The sequence below is a fragment of the Agelaius phoeniceus genome, chromosome 1, assembly GCF_051311805.1.
Source record: "Agelaius phoeniceus isolate bAgePho1 chromosome 1, bAgePho1.hap1, whole genome shotgun sequence".
In the NCBI taxonomy this organism is placed as follows: Eukaryota; Metazoa; Chordata; class Aves; order Passeriformes; family Icteridae; genus Agelaius; species Agelaius phoeniceus.
Genome location: NC_135265.1, coordinates 48,771,112 through 48,794,102, shown reverse-complemented (window position 1 = coordinate 48,794,102; position 22,991 = coordinate 48,771,112). Strand labels below are relative to the sequence as shown.

The following is a 22,991-nucleotide window of genomic DNA, read 5'->3' as shown; positions in this document are numbered from 1 at the left end:
TTACCAGTGGCAGGAACTGTCCCTTTCTGTACATTTGACACCCATAATCCTAAAATCTCCTCAAATTCTAGGTCTCCACATATTTTGGAGAGGAATGGTGGTGTATTTAAACCTGAAGGATCCAACGTTCATTTTAACATAATATTAAATATTTCACTCCTGGTCTAATGATGCTTTACAAATCAGCAGACCTAAGGTTCAGCATCAAAGAAATGTTCCTGTTTGCCAGCTGATGGACTGCTCTGAACCATGGATGCCATTTGAGGGGGATCAGGCGTTCCTGCAGTGTTGGTGGCTGCTGCAGAGGGGTAGCACCCCCACCCAGGTTGCCTGCTTTTGGAAACTGCTGCCCTTTTCCCATCCCTTACTAGAGTATAGCTCATAGCTTCTGTACAGCTTTATCTTCCATTTGTGTCAAAACATCCACAGATTTTATAGACATGGATCTGCTGGGCCTTTGACTCCTGTCTGGTTCAGGGGTGAATAGCACTGAATGCCTAAGAAGGAAAAAGGCAACATGAAAGCCTTTTTATGTACACAAAGTGTACATCCAGCCCCTGGCTTCTCTGCCCTGTTTTCATTTCTTGTAGAGGTGGTAGAGCATGTTTACAGCTCCTTAGACTCAGCTGTTCAGTCATGCAGTTTAACTCCAAAAATAACTCTCTTGGGGGATATTAATCCAGTGTTGGATTATCTTTCTAAAATCGTTAATCAGACTTGGTCCCCGAGGGACCTTCCAGCTGAACTTGCCACTTAGTTTCTGTTTGCTGGGGCGGCAGGAGCGAAGCAGAGGAAGCTGATGAGCTTTGACAAGAAGTGGTTCCTTACATAAGGTGCCGAGCAGAGGGAGCTGTGCCTCTCCTGCTGTGGGCCTGGCCAGGGCTCAGCTCCCTGCCAGCACCCACCACATCCTGCTTGGCCCTGCTGCCCTCACTGCCCTGCTTTCCCATCACCTTCAAGAAATGCCACGCAAAAACCTGCCTGTGTCAAGGAGTGGCAGGATCTGTGCCAGCTCCAGGTGCTGCGTGTGGTGCCTTTTGTCCAGGCTGGAGAAACACGTAATTTATAAAATTATCAATGCATGTGGCATTCCTTCAGTCACTTTCTAATCATTAATTTTCTTACTCGAGCTGCTTGTGAAATGAGCTGACCTGCTCTTTGAGTATTACCTCTCTTCTGTAAAAGAACAATTTAGCTGTGCTAGGCTGCTGTTTACCTTTGCAAGTAGAGCTGCAAGTCATACAGCTCCTATTAGCCTTGCATTTTTCTTCTGTCTGTGGAGGAAGAATAGAATTTATTTCTTGAGAGATGTGCTCTGATAACTTTAAGTTATTTAAATTACTTTGAGGTCTCTGTATGGAAAGTGCCAATGAAATTGCATAACAAGTTTGGAAAAAAAAATTCCACTAGGAACTAATTTCATACACAAATAAAATCCTGTTTTCCACATGCAGTGCATAGGTAGAAGGGGAAAATTCAATATATATTTTACTGACATTTGTGCTGAATGCATCCTTCAGAGCCAGGCAGGTAAATCAAGAGCTTGCATATCTGTGCTGATGCATTTTTACATTAAATTTAACATACTTTGATTTCCAACTTGGATGTTTTATAACTCTGACTTAGTAGACCACAGGAATTCCTTCATAGTATGGTTGAAATGCATAAATGTACTGCATGTGGTAATAATAATAAATTGCAAAATTGACACTTTAATGGGATGATCTGTCATAGTTATGCAAAATCATGCTGATGGAAGAAAGTATGTTCAAGTGGTAGACATGCTTTGGTAGTGGTTTTTTCTCCCCTCAAAGTATAAAATAGTGTGCTGTGGAGCATGTAAGTTGCTTAAACATTCTCCAGGTTATATCTCCTTGCATGCATTAGGGAAAACAATGGGAATTTGCCTTCCTTTTCTTCTGACTCCCTCCTTCCCTTCATACACTCATGCCTGCACATGCGTCCTGCTTGCCTTCAGATTCTGCCTTGAAAATAAAGGTTGTTAAAATTAGTTGGAAAGTTGCTCTTACATGTCAATGCTTCTCAGATCCCACTGGGAGAGAAAAAGGAATTGTACTTGAGAAAACTCCATAACTAGACCCTTCAGTGACACCCCTATCCTTTTCACTGTTTGACTGCTGCTGGCATAACAAAAAGTAGCTGAAAACAGTTCTAGTTCTTCATGCACATAATGAAAATTGCTTACTAAATCAGAACCATTTCAAACCAGGATTTGTGCCTTCCTTATTTTGCTGGGCAGTGTCTATCACACTGTGTACCATGTGGATAAATAGTAGGTAATTTTGAACTGTCAGCACTGTAGGTTGTAGCATTTTCTTTTGGGATGACAAGAACATCAATTTTGGTCTTTAAAAAAAACCCCCAAAAGAATATTTGTTTCTGACATTGTCACATAGGTAGAATGAAACTAAATTATCTTTTGTATGTTGCACTGGATTCATAAGAATATAAATTAGGAAAGAAGAAGTCAGCACATTGACTAGGATGGCCACTGAGAAACAGAAACAAAGTGATGACTTTATATGCTTTTCAGCATTCAGACCACATTGTTATCTTTGAGTTGGTCTTCTGGTGGGAGAAGTGGGACTACATCCATTTGTATTAGTTAAAGATCTGTCACTTTGCTTTGTGTTTTATGACTGTATAAGCATATGTATAGTAATAATTATAATTATGTAGGAGATCTGCTAGCCTACATTAAAACTAGTCACAATGAAATTGTCTGCTGAATGCTGTGGCAGACTTCTCTTGCACCTTGCTTTGGAATGTAAGTGCTTATTTTCCATAGCTGAATTTGATTAACTTACCATCAGCTTTCTTTGACTCTGCTTTCTTAAACCTTTCTTCCTATATGAGTCAAGATAGCCCACAACTTGCCACAGCAGAATTGGGGTTAATGCCCTCATGTGCATGGGAAAATGGAAGTTTTCTGCAAATTTATTGCTGTGTAATGTTGTTTTACTTTTCTGCTTACAGCCAATGGTCATGAATCAGTGTTTTTTCTCCAGCATTTATTGTGAGCTTTGGAGGGAAGGTACTGGGCCACAAGTTACTTCTTCTCAGTCAAAAGAAAATGTGTTTGCCTGTGCAATAGGTAGATGCTATAGTTTTTATGGGTCTCCCTTCTATCTCTTTAGATATGTGGTCTACAGATGATTTTCTTCATTAAAAGTGTAGAGGAAACATGATGGGGGAAAATAAAACTGTTGAAAACCATGGCTTACTCAGCTGAACCTATCCTCAGTCAAGTTTGTCCGGCAGGAGCTGATGCTCTTTTTGTGTTGTGGCCAGCAAATTCAGGCTCTGGCTGAGGCTTCCAGCATCCCTCTTGCCAGGGATGGGGTGCCAAGGCAGGGGGTGCAGGGAGTAGCCTGTCGGTCAGGCACTGGGTGAGTCAGCCCCACTTAAGCACTGCAGACAGCTTAATACCACAACACCGGCAGGCTGAGAGTACCAAGGACTGCGCTGCTGAGGAGGTGGGAAACACCGTCACTGTGAGTGTGGGAGCAGAAGGTGCCAAGGTCTCAGTTTCGATTGACTGTCGAGGTGGATTAACAGCTCCTTGCTGCCAAGAAACCTCGCTTCTCCTCCCCTCTCCTGTGTTGTATCACCTCTGAGTAGCTGTTTGACTCAAACATGGTAAAAAGCAGATGACCAAAAATACTTTTTCATTTTTTGGGTTTTTTTTTTTTTTTTGCTGATTGATTGAGCCAGTGCACTGCACAGCAAGGGGACCACTGGATGGAGATGCAAATGATGGGCTTTTGATATTTTGGGGAGAAATTGTGGGAACTTGGCATCGGCTAAGGCTCTGCAGGGTAGAAGACAGCCTAAAGTAAATGTCTGATTTTCTCAATGACCAGCAAGTCAGCTGCATGCTTTAATTGTGTTTATTCCCTGTTCCTGTAACATCTACCAAATGTAGACAATATCACAGTGTTTCTTAATCACATTGTTTAGTCTTTCAAGGCACTTCCTGCAATCCAGTTTTATTTATAGACCGTCCATTGTCTCATTTACTGCCTTGTGCTTTGCTTTGTGGTGATGTGCGATCCTGTCGGCGTCAGAACTGCCATTGTTGCAAATAAATTGCTGGAGTGTTAAAGTTCATAAATTGCTTTTATATTATGTGTTGAGAGCCTTATGTAGAATGTAGCAGGGCTTGCAGAGTCAGAGGGCTGAGCCTTTTCAGAGCAGACCAGAGGCACACCAGAAAGAAGGAAAAACGGAGACATCCACAAGCCTGGATGAGCTCCCACTTATAAAAGTAGTCTGAGACTAAGGTACAACGTTTCCCAATAAAGGGATGATTTCACAATTTTGTTCAGACCAACTTGAGCTCCAGCTTCTGCTGCAGTTGAAGAAAGGTCATTAGCCCAGCTTAGTTGAAGCAGCAACTGAAGTTGGTCAAAGCCTGTTTTAACCTTTACCTGTTTGTGTCTTTGGATGTCTGGTATGCTCGGCCAGCTCCTGTCTTGCCTTAACTCTTTGAGAGGATGTATGTGCAAACACGTCTCCATGCTTTCACCACTTCCTTCTCTTTTTCTGTAAGAAGAAGTGGGACTGCACCGCTGGGAGTTTCTACATCGTCTCTTGTTCTGTGGTACATGATGGCGCTTTGCTGGGTCTCAGCAGAGCATGCAGGAAACACCAGGGTTGTTGTGGAGGGCTTGGCAAAGCCAGCAGGAACCTCCCCATCTGCAGAAGGGTGCACAGGCTGCTGTGTCTGGGAACTGCAAAGCTTTGCTACTAAAGAGGGTGTCCTGCCACCACCGAGCTGAGAGAGGCGTGCAGAAGCTTTGTTTGCAAGCCCAGAGAGGCACTACACGCTCTTGATAAACATTTGTTGTTGGAAGGTTATAAAGTTTGATGAGTCAGAAGAGACAGAACTTCAATTCAGCAAAACCTGAGGGTTTGGTTCTTCTCCTTTCCTCTTTCCCTGAAATTCACAGTTCACACTATTTGACACAAGATCCTGTTGATATTCATATTCTTGCAGAATTCTGATGTGTTATGTAGCTGATTATGTCATGGTGAATGTATACTACATCCTTGTGTATTCACGTGTCTGAATGTACCATGGAGAAGTATTTATATGTGGGTATCTCTGGATCCGTGAGGTGAGGGTGTGTGTGTGTGCGTGTGTGTGTGTATATCTGGAAACTGCTGTGTGTTCTGCCTTCTTCCTGACATACTGGTTGCTATAGTGCAGTGATCTATTTGTGAACACCCAGAAGATCATTGCTATAGTTAAAAGAAACCGTGTTTCCTGGCCATAACTTCCTGGGCAATCTCTTCTCCTGAAGCGCCAGCATTAACTGAACTGGTCACGTTCCCTGGGACTCCAGGAGTGACACTGTAACAGAAGCTTTCTTTAGTTTGTCGCTTTTTCCCCCACCAGCATATTTAATAATATTTAAAAATAGTTTTTCTATTTAAATCTAATGCGTGCCTATTATTCACCGTACATTTCAGTGCTTCAGCCATCTTTCTAACAGGCTGTCGAGCTGTGCAGCGTGTCGTGGCGTTGTGTCCTGTGCTTGCTCCTGTAATGTGTGCCATTCTCCTGCCCCTGCACATACACACACACATACATTTCCATCCACCTGCCCAGCCAGGGGAAATGTAGGAGACTGAAGCGGCAGTGCTGGAGTTCTGCCTGAACTGCTGTAATATTCTTCTTTCTATTTTTTTTTCTCTCCCTGCAGGTGTGAATGAGAGAGGCTCTCTGCAGTGTTTAGTGTCCAGTTGTGGTGGCTCCGAGGAACAGCAGCGTCGCAATGCCCCCTCCTGCTGATATAGTGAAGGTGGCGATTGAATGGCCAGGTGCCTTCCCCAAGTTAATGGAAATAGATCAAGTAAGTGCCTGTGTACCTGTGCTCAGCTGGCCCTCTTCATGAATAAGTTCTCTGCATGTTTTCCTCTGCATTTATATTTATTTCAGTGCATGTGCATTTTTTTATGAATGTATGTGGGGTAAAAGGTGTTTTTTATAAGGGGTGTAACCCTCTTCCTCTTTTACTGCTTAAGGTTTTTGGTGTGTTTAGCTGATTTCTTCATTTGCTTTTTCTTTCTGAACAGCTGCTTGAATAAGGCATTTACTGCTTGTGTGACCCACTTAACACTTTTGTGCCTTAGTTTCTTCAACTGTCAAATTGTGGTAGTGTTTTACCTCTGGGTGGAAAGTCTTCAAATTTCTAGTCAGTGCTTTGCATTTGGAGTAGAATCGTACTGGATGGCTGCAGCAAGTGCAGATTTTGGAGCTTAAGTAGTGGTGCACTGTGAGCAGGAGCACCTTTGTTGTTCTGTTCAGGAATCTCAGGGGTTGTTCTGTTTGTCTCGTTAGTTCTAAAGCAATGGCCCCGGAGACAGATTGGAGGCAGTGTACAGAAGTTAACAATTCAAAATTATGAATTAAAAACTCTTTTTAGGGAATTGTGGTGGGGGGAAACAAACAAAAACAAGTTATACAAGGGCCGTGTTTTATATTCTGGACTTCTCTGAGATTGTTTTTGTGGCCCATGTATTAATATTAAAAGGAACCTCTTTAATATTTAACAGCTTACTCTTAACATTTTGAAATCCTGCTGCATGTTACCTGGTTAGAATTATTATTATTTCTGTAAATAGTATTCAGAGTGAAGAAAAGCATTTTATAATGTGCTTTAGACCCTGGGGTGTCTGGGGACTCAGTACATTATAAAGGTCTATCGGAGAGAAGAGCATTTGAATTCACACTGAAAATGTATTACTGAAATGGGTTAGTAATTTCTTCATGCAGTGCAATGAGTTTCACTTGTAGTTAACCCTTTTGTGGCACATGCTTGGGAAATTCCTGTGTGAAATTTGAAGAAACATGATACTAGAGGGTGGCTGGAATCACAGCAGTATGATTTTTAAGCATTCTGGAAGCGCCCTTAGAGGAAAAGGGAGTTCCCAAGTGAAACCAAACTTTGTAGGTTGATAATTTTGACCTGCCACGCTTTTCCATTTTCATTTGCTGAAATTTTTCAGTAAGCATAGAAATCTTCTGCCTTCTGGAATGAAGAATGTTTGACTTTTTCTTCTTATATAACAAATGGTAGACACTGCACACTGTGTTCAGGGAAAGATGCATGTTAGTCATGATGAACCAAGTACAGTGAGGACAAAACTGAAAAACTATCATGAAGTTTCCTTTCAAATAGCAGCAGAATAATATGAAAATTATTTGGTTTTATTTACAAAAAGCTTAAAGTAACTCTCAAAAGCCCTCATACCTTACCTGTAATATTAGCTTACTTTCCTAGTACCTTGTTTTTAAATTTATGATGTAAGATTTGAAAGAGACAAGAAAGATCAATGCTGAACTACACTGGGTAAAACTCCTCAAACACAGCCTGCCAAGTTATCTGCAAGCTTCCTCAAGCCACTTTATGGGTAGGAGGAGGAAGGAGAGGGAAAGTAAGGCCAAAATGGAGAAGATTTTACCAGCAGCCTGCTCCCAACGCAGAGAGAAATGGAAATGAGGGAATGAAGTTTGAGGGTCTCATTCCTCCCCTTTCTGACATGGAAAGATGGGAAAGAAACATCCCTTCCTTCTCCCCATGCACACAAACAGGCGTATTTACCTTTCCAAGGTTGGGAGCAATGTGGGAATGAACCTTGAAAATATCTAGGGTGATACATACTTCAGAACACACAGCTCTGCCTTTGATTCACTTAGTGCTAACTTTTCCTCAATCTGTTTCCTTCAGAGCAGCTATTCAGTGGAAGAGCTGTAGTGGAGGAGATGATTCATCTCTCAGATGGCTAGCTGTCGGAGATGATAAAGGGGAGGAAGACAGAAAAGAGAAATGACTTACCCACTGACCAGACACTGCAGCCAGTGCCTGTGTCCCAGGTGGCATCTGCTCATTCAGTCACCATTTGACATATATTCAGAAAATCCAAAATCTTTCCCATAATGGTTTCTTCTCTCTCTTTCTTACCATCAAGAAAACCAGAATTTAAATGAACAGCACTATAAAATGACTTAAAAAAAACCCCAACAGACCCCCATCACTGTAGTGTGACACAAGTGTTTTATCTTTCAGGGTATGGAGGCTTTTCCAAAAACTGAAGTACAAATACCATATAAGAAATCAAAGGAAAACCTGGGAGGTTTTTTAAGGTTGCTCATTGCATATACTTAGAAGCACTTATTTATATTCAGTTGCACATTATCCTAATTTATTTGCTGCGTGTATACATGTTTTGCTTAGCAATGGAGAGAGTAAAATATTTTCAAAGTGAAGAAATGCCACTGTGAAACCAGAACCATTGATGGTGGTGTACTGGCAGGCATTGGCCTTAAAAGAGCTCATGAGTATTTTTTCCACCAAATGTTATTAAACTTTACGCTCCCCTGCATGACTTCTGACAACTTGGACTTCAGGAGGCACAGAGCCTTTTCAAGTTGAGGCTTCCCACTGCATTTCTATAGGTTTGTTAACCTGGGTTCACCAATGGTGGTTTAAAATTTAATCATGCAAAATTAGTCTCACTCAGTTAGAGAGATTCTGTGCCAGAAAAATTGATATATAATTAAGTGCCTTTTGGAATTAGCCTCTGTGCCTGCTTCCAATGAATGTAAAGAAAAATTTCTGCTCATTCATTGACATGTACTATTTGATATCAGGGTTTCACAAGTGCTTTTTTCTTGGAAAGTTGCTTTAAACAAGGAGGGGCAAAACTGTCTCTTATTTACTGCCCTCTCTCTCTTACCAGGTGGGAACTAATTAAGTTGCAGTAAACCTCACAGGTGGCTGATGCCTGTATGGATTAGAACTGATTTTAAATCATGTTCTTCTTTAGAGATGGACTTGACTGAATTCGTTTACTCTCTTCCAGAATACTTGGGGTTTATTTGCGTTTCCCCCCCAGTTCCATCATTTTCCTCAATCATAACTTAGAAAAATAGCATCCAGACTCTTCCCTCCTCCATAAATCTGTACTGCCAATATTAAAACGCTGCCCAAAATTAATTTTTAATATGAAGATTTGATTGTGGTTTCAGAACTGTGTATAGCGTTGATCTTTCATGCTTTAGTCTTGTAAGGGGAGGAATGGAAATGAGCTGGTGTCTGAATTTGCATTGGGATCTTTTTGTGGGCTTTTTAGCAATGCAGTCTGGGGAAGAAATGAATGGTAGTTGCTGACTGTCTGTTATCTTTTTCTTCAATCTTCTGGCTGATTATTCTAGAAGATGTTAATAATAGGACTGCACAGGGTCTGGACAGGTGAACCAGGATGCTGGCTAGTCTATCCTGTCTTCTCTTTGATTGTCCCAGAAATAGCTATTTCATAAGAGGGTGTTATTTCTTGTGTTCAGTGAAAGCCTGCATGCTTTAATTTGTGCCCATTATGTATAATTCTTTGCTGTTGGGGGTTTTTTACAGCACAAATTATTTTAGGTAAGCCAATGCTCATTTTAGGTTACCTGGATACTTTGTGGATTTACAGTCACACTGTTCCTGCTGCAGGAGAAGCAGCTTCCAGGAGAGACAGAAGATGGAGATTTGGGAACAACATCTATTTTGGCTTATCCCATTCAAATCCACTTGTGTGTCTTAACACAAGTTGTACTAAAACCAGATTTCTTTAAGCTTGGGGATGAACTTCCTCAGCCGTGGAGGTAAACAAGGCTTTCCTATAGAAAGGAATAGTTTATAATTATACTTGGCCTTACAGTCTCTTCCTCCAGGCTTGCTTTTACCTATGAGATCATTAAATATGGATTAAATTAGCAGATGTGAATCTTTACATTAGCAAAAAGAAATGGATGGGGGGGGGGAGGGAGGAGGAGAGCAGTGTTTTCTTTTCAAAGAACAAATCTCATATGGTGAGCAAAATTTACAGGAGCATTTTCATATGACAATTTCATGTTAATAGAAATGCAGCCATGGATAGAGCCATGGGCTACTTTACATTTATGTTCTCTCTAAAGTTTAGATTTACTCAGCAAGTTTATCTTTTAAGAGTCTCTTTCAAGTTGGCTCTTCTCTTCTGCCAGTGTCATTTTAATTGTGGTTGGTTTTTTGTCTTCTTCATAGAAGTCATTGTACTTCACTGCATATTAAAAGGTCACCAGTAAGATTTTGGTTTTTTTTAAAAGAAGCTTTCAAACCTAAATCTAGTTTCAGACCTAAATATGGACCCTTGGGGATTGTTAATTGATTCAGTGCAGTGTTTCTCAAACTGTGGGGAAAAATGAAGTTCAAAAGGGATTGTGAAACGCTTAATTAGAGAAAAGATAGTTGCACATCGCTTCTGCCATGTGTGTAGACTAAGAATAGATATAGTTTCTGCAAGTACTGTCACTAGTAATAGCAGCATACCGAGACAATCCTGGCATCACGAGTCTAAATGTATGCAATATTAGTGAGCACCAGCATTGTTCAAGCAGTGATCAAGAAAGGGATATTGATGTCTCACTGTACTGTGAAGTGTCACTCTCTGTGCTTCATTCTGGCTCCAGACTCTGACTTGAGGCATTTAGTTCCTAAGGGAATGAAGGAAAAGAGAGGCTCTTTCCTCCTTCCCACAAACCTGCAAATTTATATGAACTCTTACCCAGAAAATATAATGGTACTGCAGTAGCTGGAACTAGTGAAGATTTTCAGTATGAATATTGCTAGGATTTCCAATGTTATTGCACATCCTGAGTTTATAGTAAAGGGAAATGTCAGTGCCTTTAACAGCTGACAAGATTGCAGTTTCTTGAAGATAGAGGGCTACAAAGCAGATCATGAGGAGAGGAAAAAAAAAACCAAAAAAAAAACCCCAAAATACTGACTTATAAAAACATTCCCTGCCTGGATTTGCAGCAGGAAAGGAGCAGCAGCTCCTTTCTGTCAGATAGGAGAAGGAGCCAGTGCTCAGGGCTGGCCACTGCAGCTGTATCTCACCCATTCTGAAGGAGGACGTCAGCTGCTGCTGATGGAAGACTTGCCCAAAGATGGATGAACCAAAAGGTGGCTACCTTTTCAAAAAGAATTGAAAAACATTTTGTTGTCTTAAGCCAGTTTGTTAAAGGTAGGGCTTGCTTAAAATCAGTGTTTAGGTGCCAAAGAGATGCTTTTGGAGTTTTATTGTTTCTTGTTGTACCTGTCATATTTCAGCTTCACAAAATTGAATACGAAGCTGTTCATAAAACAGGTGTTGACTGGCATATAAGCATAGTGAAAATATTATTAATAGAGCTGGTAAAGAAATACTATCTGTTATTTTTATGTGATTTTTTCCCCATTTCCTTTGTTGGACTAATGAAAGATCTCAATTTTTTACTTTTATTTATTTTAAAAGCTGTTCAGCAGCAAGAATAACCTTGGAAAAAATAATGCAAATTTTTTTAGTGCACTGGATATAATTCAATGCACTGACACACTTGTATACATAGACAATACTTCGTTAAGATAATGAACCAATTGTTAGCTACAATGGAGTTTGAAAAATATGATTCTTTTTCTTACAGAACTGCAGCATTGGAGTAGTCATCATTAGAGCCTCAGTTCTCTGATGTGGTGGCAGCCAGCCAGCAGGGATAAAACAGGCAATGTTATTGTCACATGTTACATTTTATTAGTCTGGCTTGTCCAAAGCCACATTCCCACTGGTTGGCTGGATTCTTTCAAAGCTGCAAACTTATGTCCTGTGGTGTTTGTGGCTGGGACTTCATCACTGAAAAATACATAAAAACTCTGTCTTCCTGCTTCTGTTTAATACAGAGGCAGCAGCAAGGCCTAGTAAATGGAAGAGATAATAGCTGTGCAGAAGGTTTAGGCATTGTAAAAGAAAGGGCGGGGGAGAATAAATAGAAATGTTTTGTGAACTGCAGTCTAGTGGATGCTATTTATGCTTTCTACTTGGTGCTATTTTCTAGGTGAAGAACCATATGTTCAATGCAGTAGACAGGTTGGTCGGCTGGTTTTTTTTATTAAATAGAAGTGCAAGTAGAGCCAGTAGAGCCAGAAGACACTTGAGGTCTCTACAGAACTTATATCCTGGTGTTCCTGATCTCCAGCAGAAAGGATGTTCAGAGAATAATATTTTAACAAAGAGATAAAGCACTATTTTTTATTCTCCCCTTGATTTTTGTGGGTTTGTTGGGTTTTTTCTTTGGTGGATTTGGTTTGACTTTTTTTCATGTCTGATTTTTACTAGCTCAATAATTCTTGCCAGAACCTCCCTGTTGGAGCCTGAATTTTGCTGCCTGCAGGTGATGGCATTTTCAAGATGAAGGCTAAACATGACTTTAAGGTTGTTGCATCCATAAAATTTTTTAAGTATCAGCAGGAGTCCCATCTCTTAAGTTAATTCTGCTCTTATTAAAGGGAAATGTATAACAATGAGATTTCTGAAGTTATGGACTGATGAATTAATTCACATTCTGGCCAGCTGGAATATCCAGGCACACTTTATGACTCAATTATGTTCTAGTTATAGACATACAGACATTACATTTTGTAATACAAAAGAGAGTAATACCAAAAATCCCACAGTATAAATTTTTTTTTGCTTTCATGGAGAAACTTCTGCCCTTGTAGGCCAGAAATTTGTCAGTCATGAGCTGGGGGTTTGAGGTTTCTTCACTTTGTCTTGAAAGGCATGCTCTCCTAATAGGTTGTGTGAAGGAGCCACATCTTAAAGCTCTGCTTTGTATTTAAAAGTGTGTTTTGGCTGTATTTTAAATGTATGTAGCAAGAATGCTGCATGCAAACATGGTGAAATTCACTATTATGGGTCCCTAGGTGTTTTTTAACTTTTCAGTACACTTGATTGAGAGTTTTTAGATTTCCTACTTACACTTGAGAAAACAGGGAGTGTTATGGCTTGTTAGGGACACTAGAGATGGAGTAGGAAGTATCTGCAAAATTCTGTTTATGGTTTTCTCTTTTTGATCGAGGTTTTTTTGTTAACAACATTATATTTTGCTGCTTCCCTTGTTGTACAGCCACTGTAACATCCTAAACGCATGATCTGTGGGTCAATGCTTAGATCAGGTGAAATGCAGACTTAGGAGTGAGGATCTCTTTGGGAGAGGGAAGGGAGTAACTGACGAAGCTGCAGCTGAGAGTGAAGGGAGAGAGGACACAAATACCTGGGTTTCCCTAAGTCTTGTGCGCTCTGTGGAGCTCCTAGTGCTATATTTATACCAAAGTGTTGCCACTGACATGTTCAAACTGCCACTTTAAGAGCTGTGAACTGAGCTGATAAAAGCTCTCCCCCATCAGCAGCAGCTGCATTTGCTGAGGGTTTTGCCTGTTGGCTCTGAGGTGTGAATGTTTCCAGCCCTGGGCTGTGTTGCTGCACAGCACAACTGTGTGGTGTTGGCCTGGCCTTGGCTGGGTTTTATGGTCTCTCTTACTGTAGCACTGTGGTGTCCTTATTCTTTAGAAATTCACTCTCTGGGGTGCTCCCCTGGGTTAGAGAAATCCTCCCTTTCATCTTTTACAGATGCCCTTTCATAATAAGTAAACAAGTCTGGTCTCACCAGTATTCCATTGTATGGAATGGTGTTGATTCCCAGAGTGGTTCAGAGCAGGTTGAGAAGGCTGAAGTCCAAAGCACTCCAGCATCTCCCCCTTTCAAAAGACCTTGTCTCTTACACCACAGGAAACCAGTGTTATATTAGCAAGTCATGGATCCAGGAGTCCTTGCATCTGGTGTTTGCCACCAGTCCACTGCGGACCCTGGTGCATGACAGTAACAGGTAAAGCCTCCGCTGATTGTGAAAGAGGTGTTTTTCTGCTTTTAAATAGCCATAAAAATTACTTTAGCACTGAAAGATTTATTAGTGTCATAATAGCATTAATTATAAGACAGAATGTTTTATTTACTGACTAGAAGTTCTGTTTTTTGACAGGTGCACAGGTCAGCAACTGAATTTTTTTCCTTAATGCTGTTTCACGCTAACAGATGTGCTGCATCTGCTATTTTTTTCTGTGATAGGCTTAAAGATAACAGAGTTAAGGGTTTTCTTGTTACTTCTGCAGTTAAAAGGTGTCAGAGAGGGAGAGGGATATCCCAATCATTGTCCCAGAAAAAACCCCAAAAAGCAGAACCTAACAAACCAACCTAAGCAAAAAGAAAAAGCAATAAATCTCTATCAGTCATGTGGAAAGGAAAGATATTCAGACTTGGCCTAAAAGAAACCTGTCTACAATTTCCTTTGCACAAACTATATCAGAACTGCACATGTAACACAGGTTTCTACCTGGATTTAGGCTTCTGTCCTCTTTACAGTTCACACACACATGCTGTTTGATTTGGAAGTGTTTTGAACCCAAATTGGAGTACTACTGGTGGTTTGAACAGGACCTAGAGCTTGGTCAGCATTGATATATTGGACATTCTTTGCTTGCTTTTGCTCATGCCGTGATTTCTCTGGAACAAAACAGTGGTCTGGACTAACCCGATTCACAGTCTTGCATGCCTGTGCTTAGTTCTTCCTGGTGACTGGTTCCCTGTGAGTTCTCCATAGGGGTAGGCATGAAAAGAGGAAACTGTTGAGGAAATTGGAGTGGGAAATCTCAGTCTGTGCTCTGCAAGTTGCCTTGGAAGTGCTACCAAGTACTGCACAAGTAGCAAGGGCGGGTACTCAAGAAGACTCAGGGTCTGTGTGCATTCTAGCACACAGAACCCAGAGACACAACTGAGATATGTACAGATGAGCTCAGAACTGGTGACCTGCATGGTGGATGTCATTAGGGCCATGCCTGAATCTTGGACATCTGTGCTAATCAGTCAATGCAGGTAGAGCTTTACCAGGTGTGTAAATTCACACTCGCTGTAGTGCTGCCTGTGCTCTGTGTCACTGTCAGGATTCTCCCCTTGTGTGCAGATCTGTAAGTCATGAGGCTGAAATGCTCCAGTGTCACCTAACTTCAGCTGTCAATTTAATACCTTCCCTAGGAAAATACTTTTATTCTAACCAATGTGTTCAGTGCAGATACTGTGATAAGTTAGCTGAAGGTGTTATCTCCTGTAGGGAGCACAAAGTTTACTTTGATCTCTGTTATTTTGTACATTAAAGCAACAGCCTGATCTTCTTAGAGCTTTAAATGAGCATCTCAGCATGTGTAAAAGCTCACTTCATTTTTACAAGTCTAGGAGGAGACATAGAGACAAAAAAAAAAAAGGTACTAGCACAAAATACTCATTTCTATGAAGGAAAAACTTCAAAATAATATTGGACGGATTGTAAGAAATTCTTTGAAGTACATTGACTAATAAGGTAAATTTGACTTTTTGGAACTGTAAATGTAGCAAAGCTAAGTAAATTTCCATAAACAGAATTTTATTAAGATTAAGGTAACAAAAACTTCAAATCTATGCTCTTTGACATTTGGCAGATATTTAGAGTCAGGGACAAAAAAAAAAAGGGACTTGGAATGGCCTGCCAAGTGGAATTACTCTGCAGAGAATGGAAATAGACTTTTATCTCATTTTCCATGGTTAAAAAATGAAAAAAAAAATATAATAGCTCCCTTTTCTTTGTTTCCTAGTAGTGCTGTGGTCCTATCCATGCAGTAGACAGTCATGTCCTGACACTGGTACCCAAACACATTTCTGTGTCTCGCAGGCTGCAGCAGGATTCTGGGGGTGGCTGTAAGCCAGCTGGGAAGTGCAGTGGGAACTGGGCACTCACCCACCTGCCTGTCACTCCCAGGGTTCTGCTGGCAAGGGGGCCTGGCTGTGCAGGCAGGGTGGCAGGGCTGCTGCTGCCAGCTCTGTGTGCTGCGTGCCAGAGTGTCCCTGCAGCAGCCTCCTGCCAGCCAGCCTCCGCCTGGGAGAGGGCACACAGGGAGTCATGGCAGCCCTTGCCTGCTTGCAGGGACACCCCTCTTGTGAACAATGTGCTGGTGGCAATTTATCTCCCAGCTAGGGAAGGGGAAGGAATTTTTTCTGGAGACTTACATGTAGGGGGAGTGCAGCCCAAGGGATTATTAGGAGTGGCAGCTTATTGCTAGTACTTATTATTACTTATTGCTGTGGTGGTATTTATTTAACATTTATCAATTTGTAAAGTGTTATCAAATTGCTAATTGCAAACTCGGTGTCCCAAAAGAGTTCCACTTTTTTTTTTCATCTTGTTGTTTCTTTCTGTGTTTCTGGGCTGTGCTTAGTCACATCAGTTCTGTAGCAGTAGTGCCACAGGAGAAACAAGCTGTACCATGAGAGACTGGCTGTATAAATAATTTTATTATTGAGGATCCATTTGCTTTTTCTTTTAGCAGTACTTTACAGGTTCTAATTGATTCGTTGCAGGGGTTTTTTGGGGTTTTTTTGTCCAAGTTTTTAGTTTCAGATTTTGTCATATAACAATGCAAAGGAGACACATAACAAATGCAGAGGTGAATGGAATTGACAAAGGACATAAAAGTTAATGGTATAGAGAACTTAAAACTATCAAAATAATGATTTTAAAAGTAATTTAATCCAGCCTTCGGAGTATTTATATTATTCCTATTTTAGGTTGTTAAATTGTTTTTTTGTCACTTTCTAATGGGAAACTATGGATCCTATGGGAAATAATGAGAAGGAAAAGCAGTACTCTTTTTGTCCTCCATGATATTGAATCTGCTAGCTGGTTTCTGTTTACTTTGTAAAGGGAATTAATAACCCAGATAAAAATTTGTCAAAATATGGAAATATCAGAACAGGACCTACAGCAGCAGCATCCTGAGGGATGAAGGGGATGCAGCATGCAGAGCTGTGCACTCTGCTTGGCACCAGTTTGCCTACAGGCTGGCCCATGAGCACTGAAAGGCAAACTGAACTTATCTAGCTCCAGACAAAATTGTGCTTCTCTCTCTGTCCCTCCACAAATTTTTTTTTCTTTTTTTTTTGGTGGTTGTTGTATCTTAAAAGGTAGAGGAAAGAAAGCAGTTGGAAGTTGGGATTGCTGTTACAGGATTGCAGAAGCTGAAAAAACCCTTAGAGAGGAGGACAGCTGGTCAAAGTAGCTGTACACAAGTGACACAGTAATCCAGACTGAGGAATTGATCAGTCCAAAAAAACTGGGAGAAAACCCCACTTTTTCTATCTGGTGTGATCTGCCTGTTCTGCTCCACAGCCTGGCTGCAGCTATGCAAAAAACTAAGGCAGTACAACAGAGAAGCTGCTGTGGAGAAGGAACCTGTTCCTGCTGCAGAATGGAGCAGTTTCCCTCTTCTGCCTTTTCTCCCATGTGCTGGTGTTTGCTACTCGTTTAGGTACATAGCCAGGCAGATGAGGAAATCAGTCCTGGGGAAAACTATTTCCCTCCCCCTTCCTCACCTTCTCCTGGGCTTTTAGTTTGATTAACTTCCCTGGTGTGGATCATCTTGGGTGGTCATGTGAAAACAGAAATAGTCGTGAAAGAAGGAAGGAAACTAAGGACTGAGACAATATGGTGAGCAGGAACAGAATCCTTTCAGCAGGTGCTTTCATTCCTGTCTGATTAAAATGGTTCTGTGTAATGTTTCTGCCTGTTTATTAAGTGGCTTAGTTGACTGGACTGTTGAAATAATAAATTCTTCTCTGATCCTCCACCTGACCAAGGAGTGCTGTCAGTGGTGAAGCGCAGAAAACAAATTCAAGGGAAAAATATTTTTTCCTTCACATAACATGCCCTGATACTGAGTTAATTTTTCCAGTAATCATTTTCTACAAAAGTTAAAGGTAAAAAGCTTATTTTGACAATAGTGTTGAATTAATTGGGTGGGTTTATGGTGAGTTTTATGTATTTGTTTGTTTCCTTTTTAGTAATTCAGTGAACTATTATTAATGGAAGTAACTAGAGAGGAGGATCCTATGATGTTTAGGTGATTTGGGAAGTTTTTGTGAAGCAACAGATATATGTGACATTGTGTGGTCACCCAGTATTGGGGGAAAAAGGCTCAGTAGTCATTTATCTGGTAAAATTTGGCATGTTTTTTTCTGCCATGCAATTTCATCTATGGTTTAGGACACAAAAGGGCATTTGCTCTTAGCTAGAAGTCTTCTAAAAACACTTGTGTGTGCACCCTGTGTTTATAACCATGCTCAAAGCATTGCAACATCAACAGGCTAGACTGTTTTCTTATTTTCTATTTTGGGACCCAAAGCAGGGGAGCTGTTTTGAGTCAGTCCAAATGCTCCTGTGCTCACAGATGTAGAGAATAAAGCAGAACTGAGACATCTGGGATTCTAACACCTTCCAGGTGGTGTTTTATCAGAGGGGAACCTGCATGTGTGTACTTAAGAGAGAGGATTACTGTCATCATGTGACCATCTCTGAAAGGAACAAAAGAAGGTTTAAAATTATTGAGTGACTTGTGGTTTCAGATGTCATTCCTGGAAAATGCTGGTGTTGATATCTAAATCTTCTGTTTCTGTTGGGTAATGAGATACCATGTACACAAAAGACCCTTTTGATTTCTCAGTTGAAAAACTGAGTCTATGTTGTATGGGCTAAGGTTGGCAAAAATAATGGATAATGTCATAATGCAAGTGTCTAGAATTGCTATCTTTATACCTTTATGAGACCAAAACAGCAGAAAATTTTGGGATCCTTTCACACTTGATATTAAATAAATAATGAAATGCTACTAGTTTTGTTTTTTTGCATTTATTGGCTTTGGAATCACATTCTAAGAACTCAGAGCTATTCTAATTTGATGATTTTGCTTTTTCTTTCTTTTTTCATTTACCAGAAAAAGCCACTGTCCTCGATAATAAAAGAAGTCTGTGATGGGTAAGTTCTGCTATGTAGTACATACTAGATACAGTAATTTTGAAGTATTAAATCAACTAGGAGATAATTTTTTCCAAAGAAAATCTAGATATCCTGTATGACTAGTCATTAGTTTCTCAAATATTTTTGTGTGAGTTTCAAATTTTGAATTTGCAGTGCATTTTGGATCAATTGCTTGCAAGATGAGGCTCCTAACAAAGCAGCTCCATCATGGGGTTGACTCTCATTTTGACTGCTTCCTTCCTTTCTGCACAGAGACGCATTTTGCATTTTTGCAGTTTGGCTTGTGGTCCCTGCTGTTCATGGGTTAAGGGACTAAAGCACTGCCTCTGGATCTGAATTTTGAGCACTGAGTCCAGTGGGTGCTGTAAGCTGGTCCAGTTGATGTGACTGTTTATATGAAACTGAAATGTTAATTGCAAATTCTGTATTATAGACTAATAATTGGCTAAGACAAATACCTTGATTTAAGTTTAATGGATTAATCAAAACTGTTTCAAGCAAGTGCTACCACACAGGAGAAACTAGCTATATTCATCAAATTGCTGCTGAGCTAAGAAGGTGATATTTTATGTATCTAAATGTAGTAATCAACTTAATACTATATCCATTGTATATTGTATAAGCTAGCATAAACTTCTGGTACTGTACTTTTTTTTTTGGCCAATTTTAGTGACTTAGTGGTCTTGGTTACTGCAAAAAAAAGATCACTAGGCTGTATTTGTACTGAGGTTTTCCTTTTGTAAGCATGCTTTTAGCTTAAACTTTGGAACTCATCTTTGAAAGCTATGGAAAACTTTGAGAAGTATGAGAAATACATGGGAATGACAGACACTTGTTTGGTCATGCTAAAATTATGTAAAGGGTACTTTTGGAATTATTAAGGTTTCATTTTGTGATTAATTTATTTTCATATTTCTAAGGTGGTCTCTTGCAAATCATGACCAATTTGCACTGCAGCATGCTGAAAATTCTAATTTCTACATCACCGAGAAGGTGGGTAAATTGTTCAATGCAATTCTCACATAGCCTATAAAAATAATTGCCACAGTCATTTATTTTAAATTAAAATATATGAAAATATACTTTCCATAATGCAATGCCATTGGGTAGAGAGGGTAGGTACTACAAGACCTGATTTAATGACTCTTTAACTGATTTCTTCTGTTAGGAAAAGCAAATAAAAGTCCAAATGTGCAAAGTTCTTCATGTCAGTTGAGTTTGAGACTTGGGCACTGAGCCCTTCAACTTTGGTATTCTTGTGTGTTTAGTATTCTGCTAGCAAGTGGTGTACAGGAAAACTGAAATATTTAAAACATGAAGGGCTCTTTGAAGTGTGAGGAGACTTTCAGTGCATGCCGCTTTCCTTTTTGGCTGAGCAGGTAGAAATAAGTTTCAGTGACTGTGTAATATTTCCGACTCGCTCCTGCCTGCTGTCTTGTCCTTACCCAGTTCTGTAAGTTCTGTTGGCTTACTTTTTCTTGTCCCCATTTAGTGTGGCAATAGGTGATTCATCAAGTGATGCAATGATTTCAGCACAGAGTCATGAAAAGGCTATAGCTGTAATAAAAATGGAATGTCTAGTATAAATATATGGGACATGCTCAAGTGAATGGCACCAAGTAGAACATTCATTCCTAGCATTACTGGTAAAATTGCTCAAATTACAAAAAAAAAAGAGATTATTTGGAAGAGTGTACGTGTAGTACTGCAGAGGTACAATTTCTAAGCAATGGCACAAGGACACTGTTTAAAACGTGCTGAAGTCCACATGCAAATTCCCTAATCTTGGTGGATTCTGAGCTTAACTGCATAGAGATGTCTCTTGCTTACCTTGTTATCAGTTTAGTTTGGCTTGCTCTGAAGTGGAGGCATGTCTTGGTTCTGTTTTGCATTTTACAGTTCTTTAGGGTTAGCTAATACGACTGAGACATGAACTAAGTTTTCTCGTGCTGTAATTCATACCCACGCCCAAGAAATAAAGGAAACTTAGGCACAGTTAAGCATTTGGGAAGACTAAATTTAACAAGACAGCAAGAACAGTTACTCATAAGATAGTGCTGGTTTTGTTTTGTTATTTTATTTTTCCTGGGCTGTTTTGTTTAGTTTTATTTTTGTTTGTTAATTTTGTTTGTTTTTTAACAGACCCGTTTCGGTTTTTCATTTAACTACTTGCTACCCTGAACAACCTTCTTAATATGTCCCTTTTTTTTTGGATCTTCCACGTTTCTTGCTTGTGTGTTGTTTTGGGTTTTTTTCCTCTCCTTTCTTTTCAAGTTTCAGTTGACAGACACTTCAAAGGCCACTACAAGGAAACCTGTTGAAGTAATTACTGACTTCTGTGTTTTGCCTCCACCAAATTAGTGAGATTGTTCTGCTAATTGCCCTCAATGGTGACACAATGTTTACCAATAAAGTAGTCACAATTGAATTTGCCTGTTGGCATTTAAACTCTGTGCAGTGAGTATTTCCAAGAAGTAGGGATTGAGTGAATACTTCAGCTTTTTCAAGGTCTTTGTCCTGATGCAATTAGAGGGATATTTCAGGCTTTATCTCCACCTTTGGTGGATAGGATTTTGCAGCTTTGGAGAAGTCTTTTCTGTTCCACATAAAAGTGAGTCTGATGGTTTTTGGCTGCCTTTAACTTGCAATAAGGATGGAAAATTATGGTCTTCTAGGACGTTTTGGATTGTACTGTAGAGAGGACTTTGAGTTTGTTTATTCCCTACTGGAAATATGCAGAGTGTCTGACTCTGAGTCACATAAATAAGAGAGAAGAGCTCTAAATGCCACTAGAATTACTCAGATGTCTGTGACTTTCATTAGATATTGTTCACTGTTTATAGCTGGTTGTTGGATAGTGGCTGTGAAGAGAGGCTTATATAGGCCATCACCCCTTCCACATACTTTCCCTCATTTGTGTTCAGTAGGATATTGTTCTGTCTGAATTAAAACATGAAAATCACCAGGCAGGAGGAAAAACACATGCACTTCAAGGAAGCTACAACACTTAATTGTTAAAATTCACATTGCTTTAATCTTAGTTTTACTAACGAATATGAGCACAGTATTTTTTATGGCAGTGACAGCTTCTCATAAGAAGTATTTTTCACAGCTCTTAAAGATGAATTGTGTGACTGTATGCATGCAGATAACATTATCTATAGGTCATGTTTCTGCAGAGACTGCCTTCCAGGTAGAGATGCCTCTTTAAAATATCACTATGTTTAAAGTTACCAGAAAGAAAAGCAATTAGTGATTTCTTGTATACAGTAGCAAGAAGCTTTGAAGTGAAAATGTCCAAATGTTACATGGCTTACAACTGTAGTTCTGTTTTTGGTGGCAAACAGCCCATCTGTGTTTTGGCTGTCATATACAGAACTCTTTATCTTTTGTAGCTGGACCTATATCTCCCAATTACACCATGCATAAATAAAAACAACACCCAAGCAGTTCTGTCTCTTAAATTATTTATGTTTTGGCTGTATTATTTGGAAAAATGCCTCTACAGATATAGCAATAACTCCTTCAGGCAGCATAAGTGAGGTCTTTTAACAAATTTTGATTCAGCCAGGGTTCCTACTAGAGATAGGGCTTATCACAGCAGGTTCAGTTTTGGCTGCTGCCTCTGGGGTCATGGTATGGCTAAATCTGTGCCCCTGAAACTGCAGTGAAAATTATTAATTATGTCTTTTAGCCTTTTTCTAAAAATAAGAGAAATAAAGGATGAGGGCATGTAGACAAGAAAACAAAGCACTCATAGTGCCTGAGCTAAAATTCGTCTGATGCACTCATCTCAAAATGTTTGATTTTTAATTAATTTTTAATGTTAATAGGTGTGTGTGTGTGTGTGTGGTTTTTTTTTAAAGGCTTTGCTTATCATGAAGGAGCATTTCTCTGGTCGGTCAAATGCCTAAAAGCCTGACTTCTGAGTCGGGATCTTATCATGCTAGATACTACAAGATAAGAATAAATAAGTTACCTTTGCTTCAGTTTATCCAGGCTGTACCTGCATTAGATGCTTGTGTACATCAGGTGCAATGACTCAGGAGCACTACAGCCTGAGAGAGCTCAGGTTTAGAAAAGAAAATGCTATATGAAGAGTAGAAAATGGCTGTATAATTTTGTGTGCTATGTGTGTTCCCTGGCTGAAAACCACAGCTCAGATAATTGTTAGCTGTGTTCCTCTGCTGGCAGTATGAGCAGGGCAGGGACAGACATTTGAGTGGCT

At 40.0% G+C, this 22,991-nt stretch overlaps 1 protein-coding gene across 5 annotated transcripts in view; it reads left to right on the top strand.

Moving 5' to 3' along the window:
* ELMO1 (engulfment and cell motility 1) overlaps window positions 1–22,991 on the top strand; it is a 303,458-nt gene that overhangs the window by 43,674 nt on the left and 236,793 nt on the right. For 3 of the 5 annotated variants that reach the window (XM_077178465.1, XM_077178469.1, XM_054637468.2), the window contains exons 3-5: window positions 5,730–5,879; window positions 18,720–18,760; window positions 19,684–19,756. In XM_077178465.1, coding sequence (XP_077034580.1) covers window positions 5,802–5,879; window positions 18,720–18,760; window positions 19,684–19,756 — 192 coding nt within the window. In that variant the 5' untranslated portion in view covers window positions 5,730–5,801. Of the gene's footprint in view, window positions 1–5,279; window positions 5,380–5,729; window positions 5,880–18,719; window positions 18,761–19,683; window positions 19,757–22,991 lie in introns of those variants that run through there. The other 2 variants (XM_077178472.1, XM_077178480.1) reach the window with 2 other exon arrangements.